This window comes from Larimichthys crocea, chromosome XIII (genome assembly GCF_000972845.2).
Source record: "Larimichthys crocea isolate SSNF chromosome XIII, L_crocea_2.0, whole genome shotgun sequence".
Lineage (NCBI taxonomy): Eukaryota > Metazoa > Chordata > Actinopteri > Sciaenidae > Larimichthys > Larimichthys crocea.
Genome location: NC_040023.1, coordinates 37,953,545 through 37,979,829, shown reverse-complemented (window position 1 = coordinate 37,979,829; position 26,285 = coordinate 37,953,545). Strand labels below are relative to the sequence as shown.

The following is a 26,285-nucleotide window of genomic DNA, read 5'->3' as shown; positions in this document are numbered from 1 at the left end:
TCAATAAGCCAATAAACATCCAGAGAGCAGCATAAAAATAGATGTTTGAAGCTTGAAGCAGAAGCTGTAGACACTTAGCTTGTTGAATAGTGAAACGTTCTGCTCAGCATATTAATGTCAATAATTATATTATATTATTTATTACTTTTATAATTTTTATTATTACATAAGGCTGCAAAATGACAATTAGCACATCTCTAAAACAGTTTTTAAAAATGAAATTAAAATGGTAGGATCTAATATGAAGTGCAGCCCATTAAAAAAAAAAATAATAATTAAAATTAATTAAAAAATGTCAACGTTGTTTGTAAAACGCCGCAATGGTTTTTTTTTTAAACCTCTTAGCGGAAGTCCTCGTGAGCTCAGCCAGCGTGACAGCTAGCCTGCGCACCGAGTCTCCTTGCTGCCGCGGATAAAACGGGCTCCTTAGGACTTTCTCCTCCATCACTTCCTTCTCTCAGCAATGTGTAGTCAGGCAGGGAGGTGTGAGGAGCACGGCTCTTCACTCCTTCACGCTGCTCGGGAGCCATGGCGGAGCGGACACTGAGTAGGGGGAGGCAGCGGTCGGAGCACAGCGGCTCCAACAGCAGCGGCTCAGCCGAGGACGGCTCCACGTTACCTGCGGCACAGCCACAACTCTCAGTGACGGAACACAATGGTGACGGCTGCTAAAGTTTTACTCAGCTCCTGTCACGGACGGCCGGTTCAACTTTTCACTAACTTGTATTTTAATGTCGGCGGGCTCGTAGCCGCGCAGACTTAGTTCTGCTTCTCTTCTCTTCTCTTCTCTTCTCTTCTCTTCTCTTCTCTTCTCTAACGTTACGTGTGTCCTGTAAAGCCATCTGCCTCCGGCGTAAATCTGGCGCACTGTCCCGCAGTGTCTCTTTAATATTTCTAAGCCGAGTCAGCGGAGGTTAACATGGGGGCAAAGCAGAGCAGCCCGACCGCTAATCCCGCTGCTAACGGACGGACCAGAGCCTACTCCGGCTCGGACTTGCCCTCCAGCACGTCCAACAGCAACGGCAGCAATGTCAGCAGGACTACCGCCGGGGGTGTGAGGTACCATGCGTACGGTGGAGCCTCGGGAGCCACGTCCAGCACCAGTCAACACCACGGAGCCAGGGCAAGGACTGTGACGGGCTCAGGGGGCTCCGGGACCAGACCTCAGTCCGGCATTAACATTCCGAACAGCAGCGGAGCCTACAGCTCCCAGGAGTCCGGCGGTAGCAGCCCGGAGGAGGCGGCGGACAGGGAGCGCTCCGGAGGAGGGCGCGACGGTCCCCGGCTGTTGATAGGATCACTACCAGCACACCTCTCGCCTCATCTGTTCGGAGGTAAGAGGGCGCATCGCCCGTGTTGTCTCACTGACACGTGATTGATGGGGGCCAGTGTTACCAAAATGTCAGTGTACACATGTAACATCATTTGTCAGAGATCCGTGCTGCAGTTCATAATGCATGGCCAGCAAGTGAGAAACTCTGGAGTCAGATTGATGTCATCAGAAGATGTTATGTGACAGCACCAAACATCTTTGAACAGGCCACATCTGGAAACACATGTGCTCATTAAAGGAGACAGACACAGAGGTTTACACTGCTGAGGTCATGACCCTCTGTGGAAACACGTGATCACACTACAAATGAAATGTAGCCCCCATGATGATGAACTCATTGAGATAAGCTGTGTTTATTCTTTTAGTAAACTGTGTTATGGATCTGTCCGTTTCAGTTTCCCACGGTCTGATTTAAAAATTGTCTCTGCCATGGCCACAGCATACTCGTTTGTTTACTGTACTAAAAATATTATGGTTTGAGCCTAAAATAATCAGCCAATAAGATATCCACAGTGTGTTCGCTGACTTCCAGCTCTGAGGCCAAGCTACAGGTTTGTATAATGCTGAAACTGTCAGATGATTTATGATGAGGCCAGAGCTCTGATCACTGATTCATTAATTTTCAACATTTTCTGCTTTCTCTCTTTTCCACTGTCAACTTTACAACTTAAAGACGTCACTCTGAGAGCTCGTGTTGGGGATTTGTCAAGTGCCACCCTCCATGGTTGTGAAGTGAAGCCAGTGTACTGCAGTTCCTCAAACGTCCTCTTGAGGCTGGCGACAGAACGAGTCAGTCCCCATGTCCAAATGTCCAACTTCACAGCAGAAATAAACATGTTTACAGCCTGGTACAAAAAACAGTTTTGGTCTCTGTAGCTAATTTCCCCGTTCATGACAACTGTACTGAGGGTGAATTTATATACAACTCACATGTTCACATTATATTAAGGCTTAAAGTTATGCAGGATTAACAGCATGGATGCTTTGATTGGCAGGTCAGTGCTGTTACAGATGGCTTGTTTTAACACCCAGGTGTCATTCAGCCCACCTCAGGTTTGCTGATGATCCAAGTCTTTGCCAGTTTAGCCGGGAGGCGGAAGAGACAGGACCACCAACATGGAGGCCACATATTCTGAGCATTAAAACGGCTCTTCAGAAGCCTGTGGAGGATGTCGCATTGTTTCAAAACAGAGATATCTGATCAAAAAATACACTAACAAGCCTGAGAATCTGACAGATGTTATCACACCTTTTGACTTGATCCACACTCTTTGGGTCAATAACCAGACCCACAAGGAAGAGTTGTGTTGACATAACACACACAAACAGTGATGCAGATGCTGGCTTGTGAGTGAGTGGCTTTTAATGGCGTTCATGTGTGAGGATGATGACTCATGTGCGAGTCGAGTCAAGCGTTGTTAAGAAACGCTGCAAGGCTCCTCGCTGAAGCCTTCTCACTGGTTCCATCGATCGGCCGGCGAGTGTGAGGCTGTTTTTAGGTGTCCAATCAGTGCTGCAGGTTTTGGCTGGTTGGTTGTGCTGTGCCTTGTAGTTTCTTGTTGAGCTGACAGAGGAAAGACAAAGGCGCTCTGCATTCTTTGAAGCATTTGAAGAAGACAATAGGCTCGTTTGAGATGAAGCCGCCTGCTTGGAGAGCGGTTGAGAGCAGGTGGTTGCAGCCGGGGGAAGTGACAAAAAGCTGCAGTCAAGTTGGACGGTTTCCAACAATATAGAATGTAGAGGAAGGCATGTTATCATCAATCAGTCCAATCAGTCTATTCAGCTTTTACTGAGTCACCAGTGATTATTGCTTCAGTGATGTTGTGGGTGATGTGGTATTGTAAAGCCTGATCCTGAATTAAAGAAATTCAAAGCACCTGTAACCAAAAGTCTTGTTTGTTTCATAAAACTTAAGAAGAAGAATCAAACAGCAAAAAGGTTCTGTTGGATCTGAACTATTTGGAATTTATTTATCCAGTTTTTGTGGCCTCACATAGGATATTTATCAGGCATTCATTGTGCAGTGACAACTTCCTTCCTGACTTCTAATCGGACGATTACTGGACAATGTTTTGAACCCTCACACACATTTATCATCTGTGTGCTAACCACAGCAGACATAAGCAACCTGTTTAGCCTCTCTCCAGTGGCTCCCTGTCCACTTTGTCCTCTATAATGTGCATCATAATGCATCTTTTCCTCGATATTCTGCTGAACCTCAGTAGCGGTGGTAACTAGTCTTGTCTCCTTAGCAAGGCTAACTATGAATACCAAAAAATAAAAGTCTTGGAAGAAAAAAAGAATTAAATAGTGCGCGGCTAGATTTGTTCGCCTCTACCACTGACGCTGCTGTCTTACCAAATGAGTTTTGTTTTGCAGCTTTCTTTTGACGCAGCTGAGATGTGATGATACAATCATTTGCACGAATAGTATAGATAGAAGATGGATATTTAATGTTTAAACTGACAAGCTTTATTGTTTATTTCTTAATATACATTCATGAGTGAAGTTATTCAGTTTGATCCATTCTGTTCCAAACTATTTGGACCCAACTATAGACGAGTTTCCTCGACTCTTCATAATTGCATGGGGCTTATGAGATCAACATTAAAAGTTGTTTTATTATTGATTTTTTTTTTAATTACAGTCTGTGAGTGAAGTTTGCAGCCATCTCTGACATGAGTTTTTACACTGATGTAGAGTTGCACGATACCCACGGTATACACGGTACCCCACGGTGCCAAATCGTAATGGTTCTTACTATACTAGAAATTCTACACGACAGTACTACCGTGGATTACTATACTACCTGTGCCAGTTTCCACCTCTACTCTCCTCCCGGCTTCTCTCTGCATGCTACTCCTTGTAAACAAACCAACGTTGCAAGTACTGCAACCGAACTACACAGCTGCTGAATGATTGGCTGTTTGCCTGTTACTGGTGATGTCCGGGGATATGATAGGCTGTTTCCGCACGCTGGGTCTGCCCATCTGTTAGCTGATTGGCTCGTGGTTTGTGTGTTTCTGCCGGCTAGTACGGACTCCATGAAGACAGCTCTGCTTCCATAGAAACTCGCTTCAAAACAAACAACAAGCTAAAGTTCTGTCTCGCCCAGATGCGCGCACGGCTTACAGTCACAGACAACACACTCACCATGGCAGAAGCACCAGGCTCAAGCGGAGAGTCTGCCGCGGCATCGTCGTCAGTGGCTTCACTAATTTTGCTCAAACTCGTTTCAAACTTGTTTCAGTCTAATTCTTACTGTACTTCACCAGTATTATGTTTATCATGCACCAAACAACATTATAAGTAATTAATAAGTATTTAGAACTTGTACAAACACTGCAGTTCATTTAAAAAAATAATAATAAAAAGGCTGCAGTATTGCGATAATACCCGGAACCGTGATACTTTGTCTGGTATAGTATCGTGGTTACTCATTTTGGTATTGTGACACATCTACACTGATGTAACACACCTGGCTTGTGTCTGGGATTCCCATAAATGCTGACATCATTAATAAGATGAAGGAGTCAGACAGCAGGATCAGTGCTGCTAGCTGCTGATCCTTTATGGAATTCATTATAACTAGCCAGAAACAGACGAGAGGTAGAAACCTTTTTTAAAATGCATGAACCACTGGTGCATATGAATATGTTTTCTAACAGTATTTTGACTGTTATCAAGCAGAATGTTTCATTTTTACATAGTTTATTATTAACATGTGGTTCAGTGTTTCTCAAACTTTAAACTTTTACACCTTGTACCACCTCAGAGGAAATCTGTCTCTCCAAGTACCACCATCACGATCGTGTAGGCTGGCCCTGTTCAGCTACAGTTTTTGACTGTTGTTGAATCTTGAACAGGAACAGCTCCAGAACCAGAGGTTCTTCTCACCTGCATTCTCTCCCTAATATTTCATTTTTTTTAAACTATATTACCATCACATTTCAGCTAATAACTGATTGTGGATGTATGCACGCTGCATGACTGTGACGATAGAGCAGCCTGATGCTGAATCAAAATATTCCAGGAAATGCAAAGTATTAAGGTAGTATTAAATGTTTCTAAAATCATTTATTTAGATTAGATTTCAGAGATTCCTCCTGCCGCCCAAGAGAGCTCACATACCGCCAGTGGTACTTGTACAAGAACCAGTGATGTCGTACGCAGGGGGTTTCTAACAATAAGACATCATGAAGTAGCAAAGGATCATGGGAGTTGTTGTGTTTAAAACAACCACCACTGAAAACCCATCTGATGTGACTCAGGTAGAAACTGTGAACGTTTTCTTGATGTTACATTTAATCTCGTTTGCCAGCTTCCTTTGTCACTCTAACATATCCCATATGTCATGTTTACCTTGAAGTTCTAGCAACTAGAGGTGAACAGAAAAGATGCACAATACATGACTTTAATGAGTCACAACACAACTCAGCAAACTCAGCACAGATGTTTGTAGACATTTGAATGCAGAAATGTTCCATATTCTATCTGCACCGTGTGCATCCTAGATGCAAACATGAACATGCTATATTTACTCAATAATTCCATGTCAGATGTTCGTCATAACACCAAGTCTCACTGTTGATATTATTTTATCATAGTGCGTTAAGGCCTTAAATAGCAGCAGGTCATTCATGTCAATGTTGATGCAAGTGAGTGTATTCACCAGAACAAACATATGCATCCACAGTCCATATGCTGCAGGTTGTGTACACAGTTAATGTGAGTGTGAGTCAGCAGCCAGGAGTCTAATAATGAACTCAACTCATCAACTTTCCTTCCTCTATAATGGCACATGGACGAATCAATAGTACACACACACACACACACACACACACACACACACACACACATGCGTGGCGTGTTGTTCTCTCTGCTAATGGTGCTGGTCTTAATTTAAAGACTCCTCCAGATTTAACAGCAGTGGACAGTCTGATGAAAATGCAGCAGAGCAGCTCCGTGACGTTCAATCCAGCCGTTATCTGCTTGTTCACTGAGGTGTGCTGAACGCTGACGGAGCATGAGGCCTGTGAGAAATATATACATTAAGTTTAAACTGCACCAAATCCACTCTGCACAACAACCTGATGAATGGCAGAGCATGACCTGTATTTCACTTCACTTCACCCATAAAGGTTTGTGTCTCTTCTCAAGCACAGTGTAGGTGAGTAGAATTCATTTATGTATTAGTTTAGTTGTAAGGGACAAGTACAGAGACATTCAATGCAGAAGCAGCTGTCAATGTGGGTATAGTAAAAGCTAGTTTCCAACAGCAGTCCCCTGCATATAATAATCATAATGATACTCATGAAAAGAAATGTCTTTTCTTAATCAGTTTCCCCCCCAAAGCCTTTTTGTAAACAGCTTTCATCTGAACTTTGAAGACAAGATAAATATTGTAAAAGATAGGGTTAGTGAGTTTTAATAGATTTGGATAAAACCAAGTTATGATGCAGAAATTACCTACACTGTCAGGCCTGCAGTTTTTCTTTTTTTTTCTTTGTTAAAATCACAACAAAACACTAAGACAGATGAGATATGGGCAGCTGTGGCTCAGCTCAGGAGATAGAGCGGCTTGTTCACTATCAGATGGTTCGATCCCCGGCTCCTCCAGTCTGCATGTCGAAGTGTCCTTGGGCAAGATACTGTTTGAAAATCATCACAGTTCACAGCTGAGTTTCAGAGTGTCGACAGTAATCTGCGTGGAAATGTTGTCGGGGTTAGAGAGCACAAAGGCGCCATAAGAAAAAATTCAGTGAGTGCTTATTCATACATACTCAGAAAATATTGTACAAGTTGCAAGTTGACACTAAATGTTAGTAGGTATACATTTGAAATTCATCTTCGCAGAGCAAAATGAAAGACTGAAACAGACCCACATCCCCTGTGTTACACCCCCCCCCAGCTTCCTCACACTGAAACTGAAGACACTATAAATTCATCGTTCTGTTGTGTGACAACAGTTTGGCACTCCAGTTCAGTAAGGAAACGGCAGTGAGAACACGCAGACTTTGCAAGTCCTATAGGAGAGATCTGCCTTCCAGATCACGCTGAATCATATATAGACAGATCTGAAATCAGCTTTATTTGCCAAGAATGTGTAAACATGAGAGGAACTGGTTTAAAGTTGCTTACACAGATCTAACAGTACAAGAAGATAGAAACAAATAGTGAAAAGTAATAAATAGTGAAGGGGTAATATACATTCTATGTAGATAATCCAGATATTTCTATTCATATCTCTGACACTGTTCCCTCAGACTGGCACAGAAGGTTCTAAGTTGGTGTGGATGTCTTTAAATCCTTGAACTGGACCCGATCATAGGTTTTTAAAAAGTCATGTACTGGCTCCATTTCCTGGACTCGCAGCACAGGAAGACAGTGTCATTATCCAGACTGTGTAACCATTATGCTCGGGGGTGTACGTAGAGTTTCCGTCCATGCTAGAATGTAAGCTCATGATGGAGACGCTTTCCTGTTGTTAGTGTGTGATATGAGCGGATACAGCTTCCTATCACAGAGTGTGATCACAGCTCGGCTGCCTGCTTCTACCTACATTATATCCAGGTCAAAGGTATAATAAGTGTGTCTTCTCAGAGCTGCAGATTCTCTATTCTCTACAACAATAGCAACAGTAGCTGCAATATTTTTCTGAAATATGCATTTAATTTGCAACAAGCTGTCATGTGTAGCACACAGCACCTCCTTACATTTGTATGAGTGCCAAAAGCCTCGGATGGAAGCACAATGTGACAGTCAGTCACACCTCTGCAGCACACAGCACAGCATGTCACCTCTCCAGACATAACGCTCCATTTTTCATGATACGTCATCCTGATTGGACCTCTATCCGGGTCGAAGGTGATGTCACCACGTTCCATCATAAAAGTAATATTTTGTCTTACTTAAATGTAACAGGTGCAACAAACCTGCATCCATGTACAGGGCTTTTATGCCACGCTGTTCCACTAACAAATACCGCTCCACACCAGCAGGTATCATGTCAAACTGGTATTATTCCACCATGTTTTGCTCCTTGTTTGTTGGTACAGGAGATGTCACTTGTCACTGTTTTGCTTGTTTATTAGTGAAGCTGATGGAGCTCGCTGTAGCTACATATTAACCCTGTGACAGCTAGCCTAGCAGATAAAGCCTGCTGAGCAAACCATAAAATAATTAAAGTCCCACATGGAGTCTGACATTTATGTCACATAACCAGTGTAGCAGTTGGTATTTGTTGCAGAAAAATGAATGACATTTCATCATGTGATGACTATTGCAGCATCTAAATGGAGCCAGTAGGGCTTTAAACCTTTCTTCCTGCATGTGTCATAATTTCCTTCAGAAAATCAGAAACATGCAAAGAGGATGTTGAGAAATAAATCTTGTAAAGGAGTACGCCAGCGTCTTTCTAGGACAGAATCCTTAAGAAGTGCAAAACAACAATAGGTAGATCATTACACCAAGGCCAGCCTGCAGACAGCATGCAGCATTTGTCCCCATTTGACCTCTGGTTAAACAGTGCCAGCTGTCTGCTCCTGTGGGTAGTGTCTGTATTTCACCTGCTGTCTGACGGCTAGCGGTGACACCAAACTGTATTAATGAACACTGAAGTTCAACTATTTAAGGCATTTGTGTCATTTTTGATCAATCAGATTGATTTATAATTTCCACATTACAATCAGACAAAACATGGTGAAGCATCAAGAAGCTGTCTTGATTTGGTCTGAACGTTGGATGATTCCTCATCAAATGGCATGTACAGATGTAGCAACTTAAAAGTTCCCGTGTTTCCGTGACGGAACCGTGACGGGACCGTGGCTGGTCCGTCACAGGTCCTGTCAAGGTCCTTGGCTGGTGCGTGACCGAAATGTAATCCCCCGCGATGACGTAGTCAGTGAGGCCCCGACTGGAAACGCCCCTAAGCAGTCTGTTTGAAAACCAGCTGCAATGCCTCATTTGTCCACGGGGAGGAGCAGTGATGTTCCGCTCTCACCGTCGACTGTCTAAAGACACATCTGAACAGATACGCCGGGGTGAGCTGATCAGCTGATCAGCGGATCAGTTGATGGAAAAAAAAAAAGTTGTGATAAGATAACACTGAGGCAGCAACAAGAACATGCCAACATAAACGCGTTATTAAAGAAAACTCCGCTCGTAACGTCCGTAACATAGCCTAGATGTTGTTGATTTAAACAGTGACCATAGGCTAAATGGCGTAAAGCGCAAATCGAAAGAATTACGGGTGAATCAAGTATGAAATAAGTCAAGTATTTTTGGTTTTAATAAAGTTTGCAGTATAAGCTTACGAAACCATCAAACATATATTTAGGCATTCCATGAAAGACTTTATTCGCAAGGAGGCTAAGCCAGGCACAAAACAGGAGCTCGTCGAGGACATACAGACGTTTTGGCAAAGGAGAGTCACCGTGGACTTTTGCAACAGACTTCTCTCTGGACTTTAAAAAGCTGTGCCGTGTATTATTATAATGGAGGGAGGCATAGTGGAAAATAAACAGTGGTGTCCATGTAGAATAAAAACATAACATATATACTGCAAACTTTATTAAGACCAAACATACTTCACTTATTTCATACATATTGTAACGGGCTGTGTATACACTGTGGCTGTTGAGTTGTGTTCAGTAAGTTAGGCTGCAGTGTATGGGGTGACGCCTGGGGGGGTGGCGTTGTTAGAGGCTGTGAAGCCTGTCAGTCATGGCAGTTGCCATGGCGATGAGGGGCACGAAGTAGCTAATGTGTTAATGTTATATGCTGCTGTGCTTGCCTGGTTTTATTGTTTTTTTGCCGTTGGCTACGGCCACAGGAGCCTGTGTTCCAGATTAGGAATAAAGTCCAGCAAAACCAGTTGCTTCGTAGTTTCATTGTTCCGGGTCACTACAATATTCTTTCCATTTACGCCATTTAGCCTATGGAATGGACGAAAATGAAAAGGAGTCATTCATGTTCATGAACACACTCAAATCACAAGGCTACTGTATAGTATGCAGTACTCAAACCAGCTGCATTCTCCGCTCTGTGATCTGTGACACTGGGAGACCAAAAAGCCCATCAAGTGCAAACAATGAGATGCTAATGAGGTTTGTATGGTTTACCTGGCCTAAAGCGTGCACTACAGTAAATACCTGCATAACAAAGGGCTTCCAAAACGCTCGTCTCTGCAGCTCTATGTCGCACAACAACAACGAGCCCTCCCCTCCAAATAAACTGTTAATTAAAAATAAACCATCGCTTGTATCTGCAGGTCTGACACACAGGCCTGGCAGCCCTGAGACGTCCGAACCGTTTTTTGTAACTTTTTTAAGGGTTAGTTTGTTGTTTACATGCAGATAAACGAGAGAGAGGCGCGAACACAAGAGAAGAGACGCTCCTGTAATTATGCAAAGACTAGTGGTGGCCATAGATTAGTCGCGCCAATCAAACAGCTGATTGCGCCAATGCCGGCCGGCATTAGCGCGATCAGCTGTTTCTCTGAGTAAACAAAGGCAGCTGTCCAGGTGGAAGCGGCATTTAAAAAACATCACCAAGAAAAACCACGAGAAAAACATGACAAAAGCACAAAACTCTCTAAACTGCTATAGAGATCAGGACTCCACGGAGTTACAGTGAAGAAAACAAAAACGAACAAAAGAGAAAAAAGTAAAAAAGTAAAAAAGCGACCTGAGAGGCTGGAACAGCTTTGCAAATAGATTAATGGTGATATTTTTTTATCGCCCGATAAGAGTCTCACGTTAACGCAGCACGTTAACGCCGATAACGGCCCACCGCTAGTAAAGACAGAACAGCCTAGATGTTGTTGATTTGGTGAATGCTGACATGTTAGATATAAACACCTTAAATTTAATTTCAATTCATGAACACGCTCAAATCATACGGCTACTGTACAGTATGCAGTAGTCAAACCAGCTGCATTTTCCGCTCTGTGATCTGTGACACTGAGAGACCAAAAAGCCCATTACTGTAAGCGCAAACAAAAGGTTGAGCAACGAGAATGCTAACGAGGTGTGTAAGCTACGTCATCTCCAGGTAGAACAACTGTAAAAAAGTTCTGTGAGAGAAGCGCCATCTCCTGGTCATACCCTGTAATTACACGAATGGGTGGAGTTACAGTAAAAAATAGACACGCCCGGGAGAAGGAGGGGGGTCTCTCCTTTCCCGGGACTTTGCAGGGAACCGGCTGGAACTCAGCTGGAAGACGGCTGCCATTCAGCTGGCGTTCAGCTTGAACGGGAACTTTTAAGTTGCTACTACTGTACAGTAGATCAGTTACAGTTAATGTTATTATATGGCATGATGTCAATGTCAGTACCAGTGTAATCTATATAAAGAGATATCTGCATATGAATGCAGAATCCACATGAAGGGTAAAAGGTAAAAAGCATTGGCTGAAATGTAATCTTTGAACCCATCAACTATTATCTGATGACCATTTAACTTTTTGTTCAAACTTATCTGTATTCATATGCATATGTAGAGGTTCTCCTCATTCTTGTGTATCAAGTTGCTCAATGGACTGCAGAAGACGTCTTGGTCTGGCTACACCGGAAGCATCATCAGACAATGAGTTCTATCATTGTTACTTCCTTGATTGCTGTTGTGAAGACTTGGCAAACCTTTTTCTCCAGCGATCTGTTATACAGGACCACTGACTCGTCTCACAGTGGTTTACCTGAAGAGCAGCAGTGCCATGTGTTTACATCCAGTATGATGCCTCAATGACACTGTCCAGCTCAGTTGCATTTGAGGCTCCACAGACTGGAATAACTGACTGACAACTAGGGTTGCAAAGGGACTGCAAATTTCTGGTAAATTTCCAGAAACCTTCAAATGGGAAGCGAAGCTGGGGAATTTTAGAAATATTCCAAATCAGAAATTTATGGGAATTAATGGAATAAACTGGAACTTGAGCATAATTTAGCCTCATAAATGTTCAATATAATGATGCTATCTATGTTTTATTTAGTATATAACTTATCAGCTACCTGTCTACTGTATGAATACACTTTCATGTGCTATTTGGAAGTTAAATATTAATATCCTACATCAAATATATTCCCACCATAATATCATCAATATGTGGCTTCAATAGTCAACCTTCAATTTTGTAAATTCACGATTTATTCACATTAATTCCCATGGATATTTCCAACCCTACTGATGACTTGGTGGTTTCACTGTGATACAGGGACACATTCACAGCTAAAACACATCTGAATGAAATGTCTCCAACAACTATGATATGAGCCCACAGGACAGTCACGTGATGACATTATCAGGTCAAGTATTGACACTCTCATTCCCATCCAGTGACAGTTGCATGTGTTTGTACAGTGGATATTGAATTTCTGTTCTATTGATTTCTCCTTTCATCAGGATTTGTCTTATTACAAAGATGCAGCACTATTATAACTATGCAAAAGCATGTTTGCTTATGAGAGCAGTGTAAATGCAGACATAGAAGAAGCTATCAGACTTACTTAACTGAGTTCATTATGCACTTGTATACCACCGTGCTCTGCTGAGTACACACTGCTTCATAAAAGAGAATTATGAGACTGGAGTGGATGGTACCAGTACGTCTTTGATAAACTGTGTTCCTTTATTGTCAGACAGAGCTTGCTAGTGTGTTAGCTCTACACTTACTGTGCCAACAAGCTTCCAGCATGTTGTAAAGTATTTCACACAGACATGCGAATGAACTTCACTTCGTCTGAAATTCGCACCGCTGAAAAAATAGCGAGACGTGACAGTGCTGACTCATTGAAGCTATTTGCTGTGTTGCACGGTTCATTTTTAATTAATCCGGGTATTAACTAACTCCACAAACAAGCAGCGGAACAGTGTTGAGACTGTACACATACATCTTCTGAGTAAACTGTGTGAATTTATTGTCACAACACGTACTTTTCAGTAAAAGCAGCCATGCTGTTAATTCTACATAATTTTAGTCCTTAATAATATTTGAACAGGTGAGTTGTATATAAATTCACCCTCAGTACAGTTGTCATGAACGGGGAAATTAGCTATAGAGACCAAAACAGTTTTTTGTACCAGGCTGTAAACGTGTGTAAACATTTTGATATGGGGACTTATGATGACTGACTCGTTCTCTCGCCAGCCTCAAGTGGCCGTTCAAGGAACTGCAGTTTGTGGCACTTCTGTGTAGGCTTCACTTCACAGCCACGGAGGTTGCCGCTTGCTGCTAACACTCAGTTAGCGAGCTCAGAGAGCTTTATTCACCCACTCCAAGAACTCTCTTCACCGGCGGAGCTGTTTGCGGCTGTTCTTGTGCATGTCTAGAAAATAGAAACGGCATAGAGAATCAAAATAAAACACCCTGTGCTGAGCATAAGAAGGAATTAATGCATCTAGGTAGCGTAGTTATTCATCGTAGACCAAGGAAAGATGACCAAATTTAAAACAGTTGGTTGTGGGATATTAAGACAAGTGGAGAACGGACCAGAACTGTGTATAATGATAAACAAAATGCAAACATCAACGGAAATGGGGTGTCTTTTAGCTGAGTTGGTAGAGCAACCGCCCCATGTACGAAGGCTCAGTAGCAGGTTGGCAGTTATTTGACCAGTTACAGCAGTTCACCAACTAGCTGTGCAAGTAGTCACTGCGCCACCAATCTTCAACTACAATACTTCACAAAGCACGTAAGTTTTCAGTGTACCACTCTGTGGTGTGAACAGGCCTCTACTCTAAATATGAAGAATAATAGTACCTGCTATACAATATTGTATATTGACATGTTATGTTGGTGTGAAAGTTGAACTATGTGTCAGTATTACATATGCAGTGCATGTGTATATGACTTTACTATCAGTATAACAGGCTTGTGACAGTGACTAAAAGATGATAATAATAATGTTTTTAGATATAAATGTGGTCATTTTCTCCTCAACAGTAGCAGCATTGTTCCATTCCCTTTTGATGAGAAGCAGCAGGAGGCTGTTTCTGCCTGCGATTGTTCAAAGAAACAGGCTGATGTATTATATAGTCCATCTGCAGAGCGAGGATGGATTTGCTGCCAGTCGGTTTTCTGCAAAGAGCTGAAGCCAGATTGGAGCTGTCAAAGAGTCTTGTGAAGAGACGGAGCAGTGTCTGAACCATTTTTACTGTTGCTATCATTGTTCACTAACAAGCACACAGTGTTACCTGCGCTCTGTCTCGCTCATACTGAGAACAATAATGTTGTGTTAATGGAGAAATGTCAGTGCGAGGTTACAGGAGCTCAGGCACTGCAGAGCTGAGTGGTCAGTCCAGGTTAGCTGAAATCTATCTTGATGAGATAAGCCACTGTCTACCCACTCTCCTAATCTGTGCTGCTGAGTCCCTTCATTTGAATAATGCAGCAGACGTATGCTCACTGCATGGACGTATCAGCCGTGACACAGGCTTCTAAAGAGACACTTGGCTTTGGATTCACTTCTTGTTTCCTCCTTTGTGCGCTGGAGAATACTTTCTCACTTCCATAATCGTGTGAAGTGTAAAGTTTCAGTTTGAAATCAGATAGTTGTGGGTGTACATGGTTTAAAGATCCAACAACTGCCATTTCTGAAACATACTTACACCTTAAAGTAACCTTGTGTAACTTTTCTAGCATAAAGTAATATTTAAAGAACGTTGACATGTCATCATGTCAATGGTCTCCCTGTCTTTCGCTTTACGCTTGTTCTTGCACTATGTAACTTTGAAAGTGCTCCCGGTACAATCACCTGTTGGAAGTACAAAAGTGCGTAACTGTACTGCACACACCACCAACTATTTGACTGATTTTGGTAAAACTGGATCATATTTTATAGATAAAATGTTTTTTCTCTGATGTCCTCCAGCTGCTCTACAGAGTTTCCTGATGCATGGTAAACTAACCTGTTGCGATCTTTAGCAGCTGATGTTAGTTCAGTTTGTTAGACGGGCTGCCCAGACTGTGAGCTCAGACCACTAGGTCCAGGCGAACAGGAGGTTTTCAGGCCCAGGCCCAGGGCACAGGGGAATGCTGATGGGGAGCAGAGCTGGTGTTGTGCATGAACCAGAATTGGGCAAGCAGGCCAGGTAACCAGGCTCAGCAGCCTCTATGTACAAAATCACAGAGGCGAAAAGACCGAAGTGGATGTTGGCGGAGGAAGCCAAGAACAGAAAAGGAGAGAGTGATGCGACTCTTGATGGGGGTGAAAATCCAACCATCATAGGTTTCCAATGCTGTTGGATCATCTGACAAGCAGTTCTGATGAAGCATACTGGAAGCTTAAGGCTTAGCAGCTGTAGCTTTGCCCCAGCTTTGACACAGCAGAATTCTCACGGTTTTGTGAAACAGGCAGTGCTGGTGGCTCGTTAACATCATGAAGACTTTTAAGTCATATGACACAGCTAACATGATAGCTTCCCCCATTTTGGACTTTCTGTTTCAGTCTGTCAGTGCAGATAATGTTTAATCCTGTTCAAGTGTACGACACTTCTGCACAGAACTCCACTGATCAGTCCTAATAATTTTCTGCAGGTCTGACCACATTATTTGTCCCTGACATTAGCAACTGCTAACTTCTCAGTGTGTAAATAAAGACCGACCACTACAGTATCTACTTCTTACTGCAGGGTTGGCAATGAGTCCAACACTGAGAGACGTACTGCCCTGACACATATTCATGTACCTTTTAACAAATTCAGTCATATTTATGTTTCAAAGTCATGCAGAGAGAAGTAAAGAAGAGAAACTGAAAGTCATCTTTATTTGGTTATTGTTATCGTGTCCATGCGTGCATCTGTGCACAGCTACAGTTCACGTACTCCTGCACCCATCAGCCCTTCAGTATGTTTTGTGCACATGTATGAGTGCTGCAACTGATCATCAGCTGCTTCAGTTTGGAATCTTGCATCCATGATGGAGTGACAGCTAGGCTGAAAAGTCTGCTGTAGGCTTGATTTTGGCCTCTGACCATGCATAGACACTTTGGTGCTCATTGTAATCAAAGCAGCTGTAATTCCATACCAGATAAGTTATAATGCACTAAAGTTAGGCACAAAATCAGATTAATAACTCTCTGGTGTTGTTTTTTTTGCCATCATCTTCAGTGTTGGGGAGCCTGCAGGGACAAATGAGTGAGATTCAACTCTTCTTCATTAGAGACTATGTTACACAAAAACACTTTGTATACATCTCTATCTGCAGCATATCTTTTTCAAAACCCTCCAAACCAAATCTCTGCTGGTCGCATCTGGCAGTTGTGTTGGCTTTTGCTTCATCATCTGTTGCCTGGTGGAGATCTGCACCCTACTGAGTGCATTCTTCCAGGTGTGAAGTGAAATTACAATATTCAATTATTATTAAATATCGATGTGTGTTGAACCACACTGCAGAGTGGGTAGTTTCTGACAGCCACATATATTTGTTTTGCGCAGTAATAAATAAATATTTAAATAAAAATTCAATATTTTATTACTGTTATGCAATTATTGCATAACAGTAATAACAGTATGTCCAAAAATACTCTCCTTTTAGCTCTGTTTTGGTCTCTTTAACTGCATTGTGTTCACCAGCCAGTCTCTAACTGTGGCTGTCTGCTGTTGAGTGCTGATCTGGCAGTGTGCTATCTGGTTTATCAGAGCTTTTCCACAGAAAAAAAAACAGCCACCTGCTCTGGGTGGAAAGTTTGATAAGAGCACTGAGACTAAAAGACTAAAATAAACAGGAGTCATCAAATCAAATTTTATTTGTATAGCCCAAATTCACACAATACATTTTTCCTCTGAGGGCTTTACAATCTGTACAGGAAGTGACACCCTCTGTCCTTAGACCCTCGGTTCGAGTGAGGAAAAACTTGCCCACAAAAAACCTTTAACAGGGAAAAAAGGTGGAAGAAACCTCAGGAAGAGCCACAGAGGAGGGATCCCTCTCCCAGGACGGACAGACGTGCAATGGATGTCACTATACAGGACAAATCAACGCAAACATATTGTACAATTACAATGACTGATAAAATGACAATGAATTACAATGAATGATAAAATGACAATGAATTACAATGAATGATAAAATGACAATGAATTACAATGACTGATAAAATGATTACAGTAGCAGTGGAACCTGTGATAGAGAGACACAGTTGATGATTTGCTGCTGCTGTGCATCTAACTATAAACTGTGATGGAGAAATGGTAGCAATAATGACAGTAATAATATATGTAGTGAACGTCATGCAGGACCACAGCAGCAGCCACGATCCATGAGAACCTGCTGGATGAGAGAGCACAGAAACTCCGGGGAAGAAGCTTAGTTAGTAACATGCATTAATGAGCCTGAAAACCAAAACAATGAACTGAAAGATGCTAAAATGCTCAGTAGAGCTCAGTGGAAGCTCAGGCACTTTGGAAGATAATTCTCTGTAAGTTTGTCACTTTGAGCGACTCCCATTACACATAGTCACCTGTTGTTAATAACGGCAATTTTCCATTGGAAGTTCCAATTTTGGGAATATTCCAAATTGAAACTCCATGGGAATTATGGAAGTTAATGGGAATTAGCTGGAAATTGATAATAATTGATAATAATTTAAACAAACTGTATCATATCCAAACATCAATATAAGCAGACATCCATGCAATAATACAAAAAATAAAAAACAAACAAAAACAAACAAACATTGCATTACATTTTGTAACCCTGATTGTTAATGTAAAAATAATAATTAGTGTAGCCTTATTATTAGCTTTTGTTCTTGTAGCATCAAGCTAACATGTCACCAATTCAGATCAGAAATCCAAATCAGAAATACTTTATTAATCCCAGGGGGAGATTATTTTTGATACAATACTCCAGGTATACAAACAAACAAAAACAACATATGTAAACATGTAACCATCTGTACATCTCATACATACTGCTGTAAAGCTTATGATGCTATATATGTGAGAGCAGTGTGTGAGAACAACAATACTAATGCAGTGCTGTTGTGGGGACTTATGATTTATGATCCACACAAGTGCTCATAGTTTTTGATTATCATACAATCAGCTGCTCTCACTGTGTTCCAGCTCTCCTGCTGATAAGAGCAGACCTGCCACACACACAGTCAAAGTAAAAAACACTGCGGGTGGTGTATTTTCCACACTAACTTGGCTCGGTTTATTGCGTGTGAGTATATTCAGTGCCTGTTGTGGCAACACTCGTACAGCCATGCCCCGTCCACATGTACAGCACAAAGAGCCAGTCAGCAGGCACTTAAAGCCTTTGGTTTGTTTGCCAGCCCACTTTTTCTTTTTTTTCCCCTAACCCCCTCTTGCTGTTTTTCTTAAGTGTTGTCCATCTGTTGAGTCTCAGATGGCAGATGATTAACTGCACACACCACCTGGTGGAACTTTTACTGTGATTTGCACTGACCATGATTGGAAATAGTAGAAACCCCAGAGAATATTTAGGTAATGTTTTACACATTATCCTGGTGTGAGCTGGTGCAGTCCATGTGTTGCTTTCAGCTGTTTTCAGAAATATTCAAATGAAAATAATCAAGTTGTTTTTTTTATGTGTTTTGGGGATTTACGTTTAAAATCTTAAAATTCTGGGCAAAGGTCTGTTGTGCTTTGATCTTTCTCACTCTCATATCTGTGTTCATGCTGCATTCACACAACCTCTGCAGAAAACGGCAGAAAAACAGTTGTTATCCCAACCTGGGAGCTGCTAATTCCGGATGCTAATCTTGTAGTCACAACAGATAAAGGTCGTACATTAGCTACTTTGCTTCTGCTTAACAAGTGAAACCAGATACAAACAGTGTATAGTCCCTTTTTGATGGTGATTCTATAGCCATGTTGCTGATAGGAAGCTGACATGAACAGGGCTGTGGCTTGCTGTCTGTAGTTGAAAAACATTATTATAGAGTTGAGTTGTAGTTGTAGTTTGTTTCATCTGTAAAAACTGCAATACACATAAAAGACAACTGCTAATCAGTCCATCAGACAAATCAGTCCATCCTGCACTTCTGGAAGCATCACAGAGTAGACAACACTGTTGCAAGCTGAACACAGTCACTGAACACTTAATGTTTAATGTTAATCAACATTTGTAATATGTCTGTGTACAGTAGTAGTAGTTAGATAAGACTGGTATCAATCTTATCATCTAAAGAAATCATAAAGGCTTCATTACAGAATGTTGACCATTGGTTAAAAATCCTAACTTGAACTAAAGTACTGTATCCAGGAAGTCATTGTTTCTCGGATTAACTGTCCTGAACCTTGACTTGTTCTAGTAGTAACAGAATTGACTTGACTTAAAGCAACATTATGAAAGATTTGTTAGTTTTTGATGTTTACCATTAGGGATGCATCAATGCATCGCCTGAACATCTGCATTGGCCTCCTTAACTGCCATCGGCCATCTGCAAATAAAGATGACTTTCACATATTCATATGTTGAGTTACATGTCGCATGAACGCTGTGCTGAGGAGAAACCATTCTTCTTATTTTTTTGAGGCTCCGAAACCCCACTCTGGCATGTCGCGTATGCGCCGTGGTTTTGGGCCGTCCTGCACGCGACTTCAAACCCCACCGGGAGCGTTTCAGAAGCGAGCGTTTAGCCCACCAGACTTTGTTTACTTGCTCAGATTTGGACATTTCCCCCAGTGTATATTCTTCTAAATATGCTTCTACCTGTGTAAATATGCTACATAGTTAATTAGTTTTGCTTTTGTCTGTTTTTACGACTGGCAGTTTGCACAGGGTATTTTATTTTGCCTTTTCTGTGTCTGGCTTCCAACCGCTCGAGGTGCTCTGTGTAGATTGACGCGTGCTGCTAGAACAGATGCGTATTCAGTGCGTAGCAGAGCGTAGAGACGCTTCTGGGACACTTCGAGATCCACGTTATGCAGCCAAACATCGAGCAAGGTCAACAACACAAGACATAGCAGCCAGCTAATATTACTGACTACTCCAACAGCAAGAAGACCAGCTCGACATCTCTCTTTCAGCCTTTTATTTTACTAAGCTCAGTTTAATCATTTCATCAGTACCAGATTTACTCTTGTCTGGAGTCTGGTTTTGTTGCCTGCTTACCCAGCTCTTGTTCTGGCACAGCACTGGTTCTGGTCTCCATCTGGCCTGAAAACATCCTCTTCCTGATGGTCCAAAGCTCCTGTGCTAGAGCTGAAATAACAGAGGCACCATTCGCTTACATCTTGTAACTTCGGTAATAAAACCACCTTCACAATATTGTCTAATACCATATATTGGTAAAGGTGATAATGTGGTTTTATTATTGCTGGGGGGGGGGGCTTGGGTCATATTTGGGGTGACAGTGTTGGACCGCCATGGAAGATGTTATTTTCCAAATGACCTTACTTGGACATGAGTGGGATATTTTAGTCTTTCCATCGCTGCCTTCTGGTGCTCTGTGTGTTTGTGTGTGACACCAGTGTTTATTGAGGGAGAGATGGAGAAACACACCCACGAACATTGCAGTGTCACATTTGCCTCTCATCATTTACCCTGCTTCGGCCCATTTCCCAGCATCCTAAAGCCCCCTCCCTCCTATTCTATTTTCACTCTACTTCCTTTTTTAAACCTCTCCTGGTCCCTCGGAGTGCAGGTGTCAGTAGCATGAATTATACAGGGCAACAGCTATCAGCGGGATGACCCTGTGTTGTCAGCTGCATCGACTCAGCTCTGCTACTCCCAGCATCCTGTTTAGTTCTTTACACTGACCTAAGGATGGAGACCTATTTTTGCAAATCTGAGTCTTTTAGAAGCTCAAATCCCTTCAGACCCAGCTGCAGCTAACATGTTGATTTTTGAATTATGTGCCAAAATATCCCACAGGACAGGAAAAGTGAATTTTAAGGTCACAGCAGAAGGTCAGAGCGCTGCTTGCACTGCCATTAAAAAATGGCCCCACATGTTCATTACCAACAGCTAATGTAACCTGCTACTGATGATCAACAGTTTCATTACAACCAAACTGAAAGTCTGCACAGGCAAAATGAGATTGCTGAGATGTGATCCAGTTTGGAATTTGTTGGCTTCTTGTGCTGAGCCAATTTGGTGCTAAAACTGAAGCAGCTATCAGAATCCAACCCACACAGAGCAAAGCATTTTTAATTGGTGGTGCACAGAAAATATCATGGATACAGAATTCAAATTAGGCTCAGGAAAACAAAATAATTCATTATTTGGAAGTGCCTAAAATGAATTATGTTGTAATTTTTCTTTGTTTGTGACTCTGTTCTTCCTGGACAGTTTCCTTTTCTAGCTCTCATTTGTGTGCACGCGGGGCTGCAGCCGGTCATCCCGTCAGTTCTGATTGATGTCTGCCCTCTAAAAGACCTGCCTTCTCCTTTTCCCAGGAAATCCTCAACCTGAGAACTTGCTTGCCTTTGTAAAAAAAAAAAAAAAAAACTAAAGTGAAAGTAATACTAAGTGCCTGTGGTCTCATATGCTTGTAGGTGTTTGCGTGGGATACACTGAGCTAAAGGGGCCAGGGGCAGCCAGGCCTGCCGATGATCAGCGAACTGATCGATAAAAAGATGATTCATAAATCCCATTTAATAGCACAGAGTCCAGGATGTGCTGATTCAGGGGCTGGATGGGAGCTGAGTTAAGGGCAGTGGATAATGAACACGGTACCTTGGGATGCTCTCCAAACAGCAGATTAGATGGGGATCAGTGATACGATGCTTATTCAGTCAAAACTGTGAAGAACCGGGGCTGTAAAGTTTATAGGCTGTGGCTGCTGGCACGCATGCAGCTCTTCAACTAAAGGAGACCTTTTAAACTGCTTGTGTCACGCCGGTCTTTGTCAGCATGGAGAATAAAAATCTACTCCTGTGACTAGACGAACCTGTATCTCAAACCAGGCAAGGGAAAATAGAAAATCTTTTTTAGAGGTCACAAAGACAAAATCCAAGTATATCTTTTAAAAGAACAAAAATAAAGTGTTTGACAGAATGAATTATGAACTGCAGCAAGAACATTTTATATTAAAAACTGTTTAAAACTGATTAACCAGATAAAGAGGCTGCAATGAGTCTAGACTGCAGATTATTCTAAGGGCTGTAATAACAGACTTCTTTTTGTTAGATGTAAAGTTGTAGGTATAAAGGTCCAAACACAAAACATACCGATACTGATCTGCCTCGAATGGCCTTGTACATTATACCAGTGCTACATCCTGCATAGCAATTGACCGTCTGACCATGGTGTACAATACACAGTGATAAGTCCTGCAGCTCTGTAGAGTTTGATGTATACCTCAGAGCAGCATGATAAAGTGGGAAGCCAGTCTGTACATGGATTCATCTCTCATGTCTACCATGCACTAGAAACTACAAAAAGAATTTTTAAATTTATGTACAGGAGACAGTCTATAAATTACAATATATCAGTAATCATAATTTAATAAGTACAGGAGAAGGGGTAGGAATACATAAGTGTGTACTTCCTCCTACTCCCCTTTGAACATGTACAATTTAATTTGCATTGGTTAAGAGAATGTAACAATTGAGTTGGTGTGTGTACAGGTTTGACCTGTTTACCTTTTCTTTTTTTATGTTCCTTTTCTTCATTTTTATTTTTTATTGGCTTTACATGTTCGAAATAACATTTTGATTCAGTCAGTCAAAGACTGAAGTCTGACACCTTCTCACATCTAAAGACAGTGTCAAAAGTCATAGGGTCATTATTTATAAGACTACAACTAGATTCATTTTCCCATCATGTACCTGGTGGAAAAAGTGAGCACAAAGAGCAGAAACAAACACAGCTTTTGTCCACCGCTTTCCTTGTGTGTGCATTTCGAAGGCTGCTGTGGTTTCTGTCCACTTTTTTTTTTTTTTTATTCCCCACTTGATCAAGGTACAAATATGAGGACACGTCCACAAGGCACTCCCACTCACTCTACAACTTTCTACAAGAGAACCAAGACTACTACTACTGCAGCCAGTCACCTGCTTCCCGATGGTTGTTGGCACTGTTCATGTGATTAAACATTGCTATTTGCATGAGCTGGGACTAAAAACCTCAGATAATATAAACATGTTTGAGTTTATTGGAATGTCGAGATGAAAAAAAGGCCGACTTAAGACAGCTCGGACTGAGTTCTATGACCACCAATAGATTGAGATGATGGGAACGTGCTGTAATTATTGCTTTAGTCTGCCTGAGAGGAATATGAAGAGAAAGATGACACAGCGTGAAGAGTTTCTTAGTTTTTACAACTGGGCAGTTGGTTGGTCAAAAATCACCATCATTGAAACACCAACCGATTCCTTCAAGGGCCATCATCAGGTCACCATATGTGTTTGTCCGATATCTTCCCATTAACCTTAGCTGTACTGAGTGTTTAATGCTAATTTGCAAATGTTGGCATGCTAACACACTCAGTTTAGATGTAAATATAATTCTTGTTACATATCGGGTTATTATCATTATGAGCACGTTAGCTTGTTGATGCGATAACAGCGAGTACAGCATCATGCAGCCAATAACATTAGTCTTGTTTTTCTGTCTCATCATCAAACATGATGCCAATCATTTAGTTCTTAAAGAACAGTTACTGCACCATCAGGGGTTTAAATAGACCCAGCTGCCATGTGGTGAAACCTCCTCTCATTCATCATTAGCGATCTCTCAGTCTTTTGGGAAATACATTGATGCATACTGTGAGAGTACAGATTACATATCATTAACCAGGAGATGATCTGCTTGACAGGGTCATATTTCTTTAAACTCCACAGTAGAAGAAAAATTCATGAGCAGAATATAAATCCTAAAACTCACCAAACCTAACACGTGAACATCCACTGATCAGATGTTTAGGACATTTTAGGACTTTACTGACGGACCCCGGACCTCTACATGTAGAAGTCCCGTTGCATCTCCCACAGCAGTTTAGGAGTGTGGAAACCAGACACGTCTTCTCAAATGTTCTCACTCATTTACACTAATAAACCAGTCACTATGGAGCACCTCAAATGATGTTCAAATGTGTTATATCGATTGTTCCAAACTGATCCAGTGTCATTCATTTGTGACTAACAAAATACTCACTGTTTATTTGGCCTACCTCACTCTTCTCTACATCCCCTGTGGCAAATGAGGCCACTGTGAGCTTCTTCCATTGATCCCATTCCAAGATGTTGAGCCTCAAACCTACTTAAGTTCATCTTATCAAGCATGTTCTGTGCCAGGTCATTGCTGGACTTCCGGGCTTTCCTATGCCCGAAGGAGCCCTAGGAGAGCACTTCTATGTGGTGAGAATCTATTGAAGGCCCGGTGCTTGTTGGGAAGCTCGTTTTAGTTTTTGTAACAGAAGATTTTTACTTGATGGCATTTAGCAACATGCCTATCCCCCATTACATGGTCCCAGCATCTGTCCTCTACAAACCTCTACAATTACAAACTTCTCCAAATTTGAAATTCAGCCATGCCAACCACAATATGATTCTTGCTGTTGATCACTGGTAGTCACTTGCTCATCCACCTCCTTCAAAAAAGACTGACACTGACAATTTGTTCAAACACAGCACCCCTAATAAAGCAAAGTTAACACAGGTGAGTTAACAAGTGGAAATCCTGTAACTCTAAAGTCCAAATGTTTTTTGGAAGTAAGGGGAATGAACCATGTTTACAGACAATGCAAAAGGTTTATCAAATATGATATTTCTTATGACAGCAGTGTCATACTTTAGTTTTTTCCTCTTTTATTCTTCCTCTTCTTATTGAAACTAAAATTCTTCTCTTGTGCATCATGTTTCATCCCCATGCTTTGATCAGAGCATAACAATGATGATTTTAAGGACATCCGTCTGCCTGAAGAGAAGGAAAACTCTTTCAAACCTTTCCTATTGTCTCATCATACAAACATTTCCAACCGTCATGGTTGTTTTTGTTGTTTTCAGCTTTCAGCATTGGTTCCTGAAGACAGCAGATGTTTCAGATGTTCACCTTTGTTTCACTGTTTGTCTTCATTCATTCTGCGGGTATGAATCCAATAAGAAATAAGAGGAAACATGCTCCAGGGTCATAGATAATATTCACTGCATGTTTACATATTCAGCTTATGTGAGTGATTTTTATAATTCTACTTAAAGAGGGCAGAGTTTTAATGCCGTCAAGAGCGAGTTCAAGTTTAATTTGCAACTTAATTTCCTGGATGACATCCCATACAGTTTACTGGATGAGTCATCATGGCCACACAGGTAGTGCTGAGCTTTGACTTTTAATATTTCTCAGAATGACTTTTGGAGTCGTGTAGAACTAGAATTCGTCCTCACCGCTCTCTCAAATAAATACACCCAGACTACACATTCCTAATCGTCAGCAGATGGCAAGGAGATCCTGAGAGACATCCTGTGTGTGTGTGTATGTGTGTTGTGATTCACTTAAATAGGTTATAGCAATAATCTATTCATCCCACCAGTACTCCAGCATGTGGAGATATTGTACTCTTGTAGAAAGCACACATATTCACAGTCGTGTCAGACGATGCTAACAGCTGATAGATGAGGATTGCTATGAAGGTAATCTGTGACGAAGGGCACAGTGATGTCAGAGGAAAGGGCAGGATTTGCTTTGACAATATAATTGTGATTGAAATTAAAACAAATGGATGAATATAACCATCTGGAACTGGGAACATTTAAGGATAACAACATTTGAATAATCATCTGTGACCTTTCATACACACAAATCTGCTCATACACACGGTCACTGATATAATAGTGAATGAACCTATAGCCAGAAAGAGACATCTGTTTAACTGTGTGTGAACACTGCTATGATCCTTCTACACACATGCTCTGTCTTCTATTTTATATAAAACACTCCTTTTTAATATTTACAAAGAAACCAAGACACAAAGTACCAATACCAAGTTTAGTGTCTTGATTAGAGTTTCAAAGGGGCTGAAAGTTTCCAGTAAATTTCTGGAGA

At 41.6% G+C, this 26,285-nt stretch overlaps 1 protein-coding gene across 3 annotated transcripts in view; it reads left to right on the top strand.

Moving 5' to 3' along the window:
• Nucleotides 1–352: 352 nt before the first annotated feature.
• Nucleotides 353–26,285, top strand: part of znrf2b (zinc and ring finger 2b) — a 40,944-nt gene continuing 15,011 nt past the window's right edge. For all 3 annotated transcript variants that reach the window (XR_002043155.2, XM_010739112.3, XM_019279274.2), the window contains exon 1: nt 353–1,334. Coding sequence is in view for 2 of the 3 variants with exons in the window: in XM_010739112.3 (XP_010737414.1) it covers nt 920–1,334 (415 nt within the window). In the remaining variant the exon portion in view is untranslated. The remainder of the gene's footprint in view (nt 1,335–26,285) is intronic.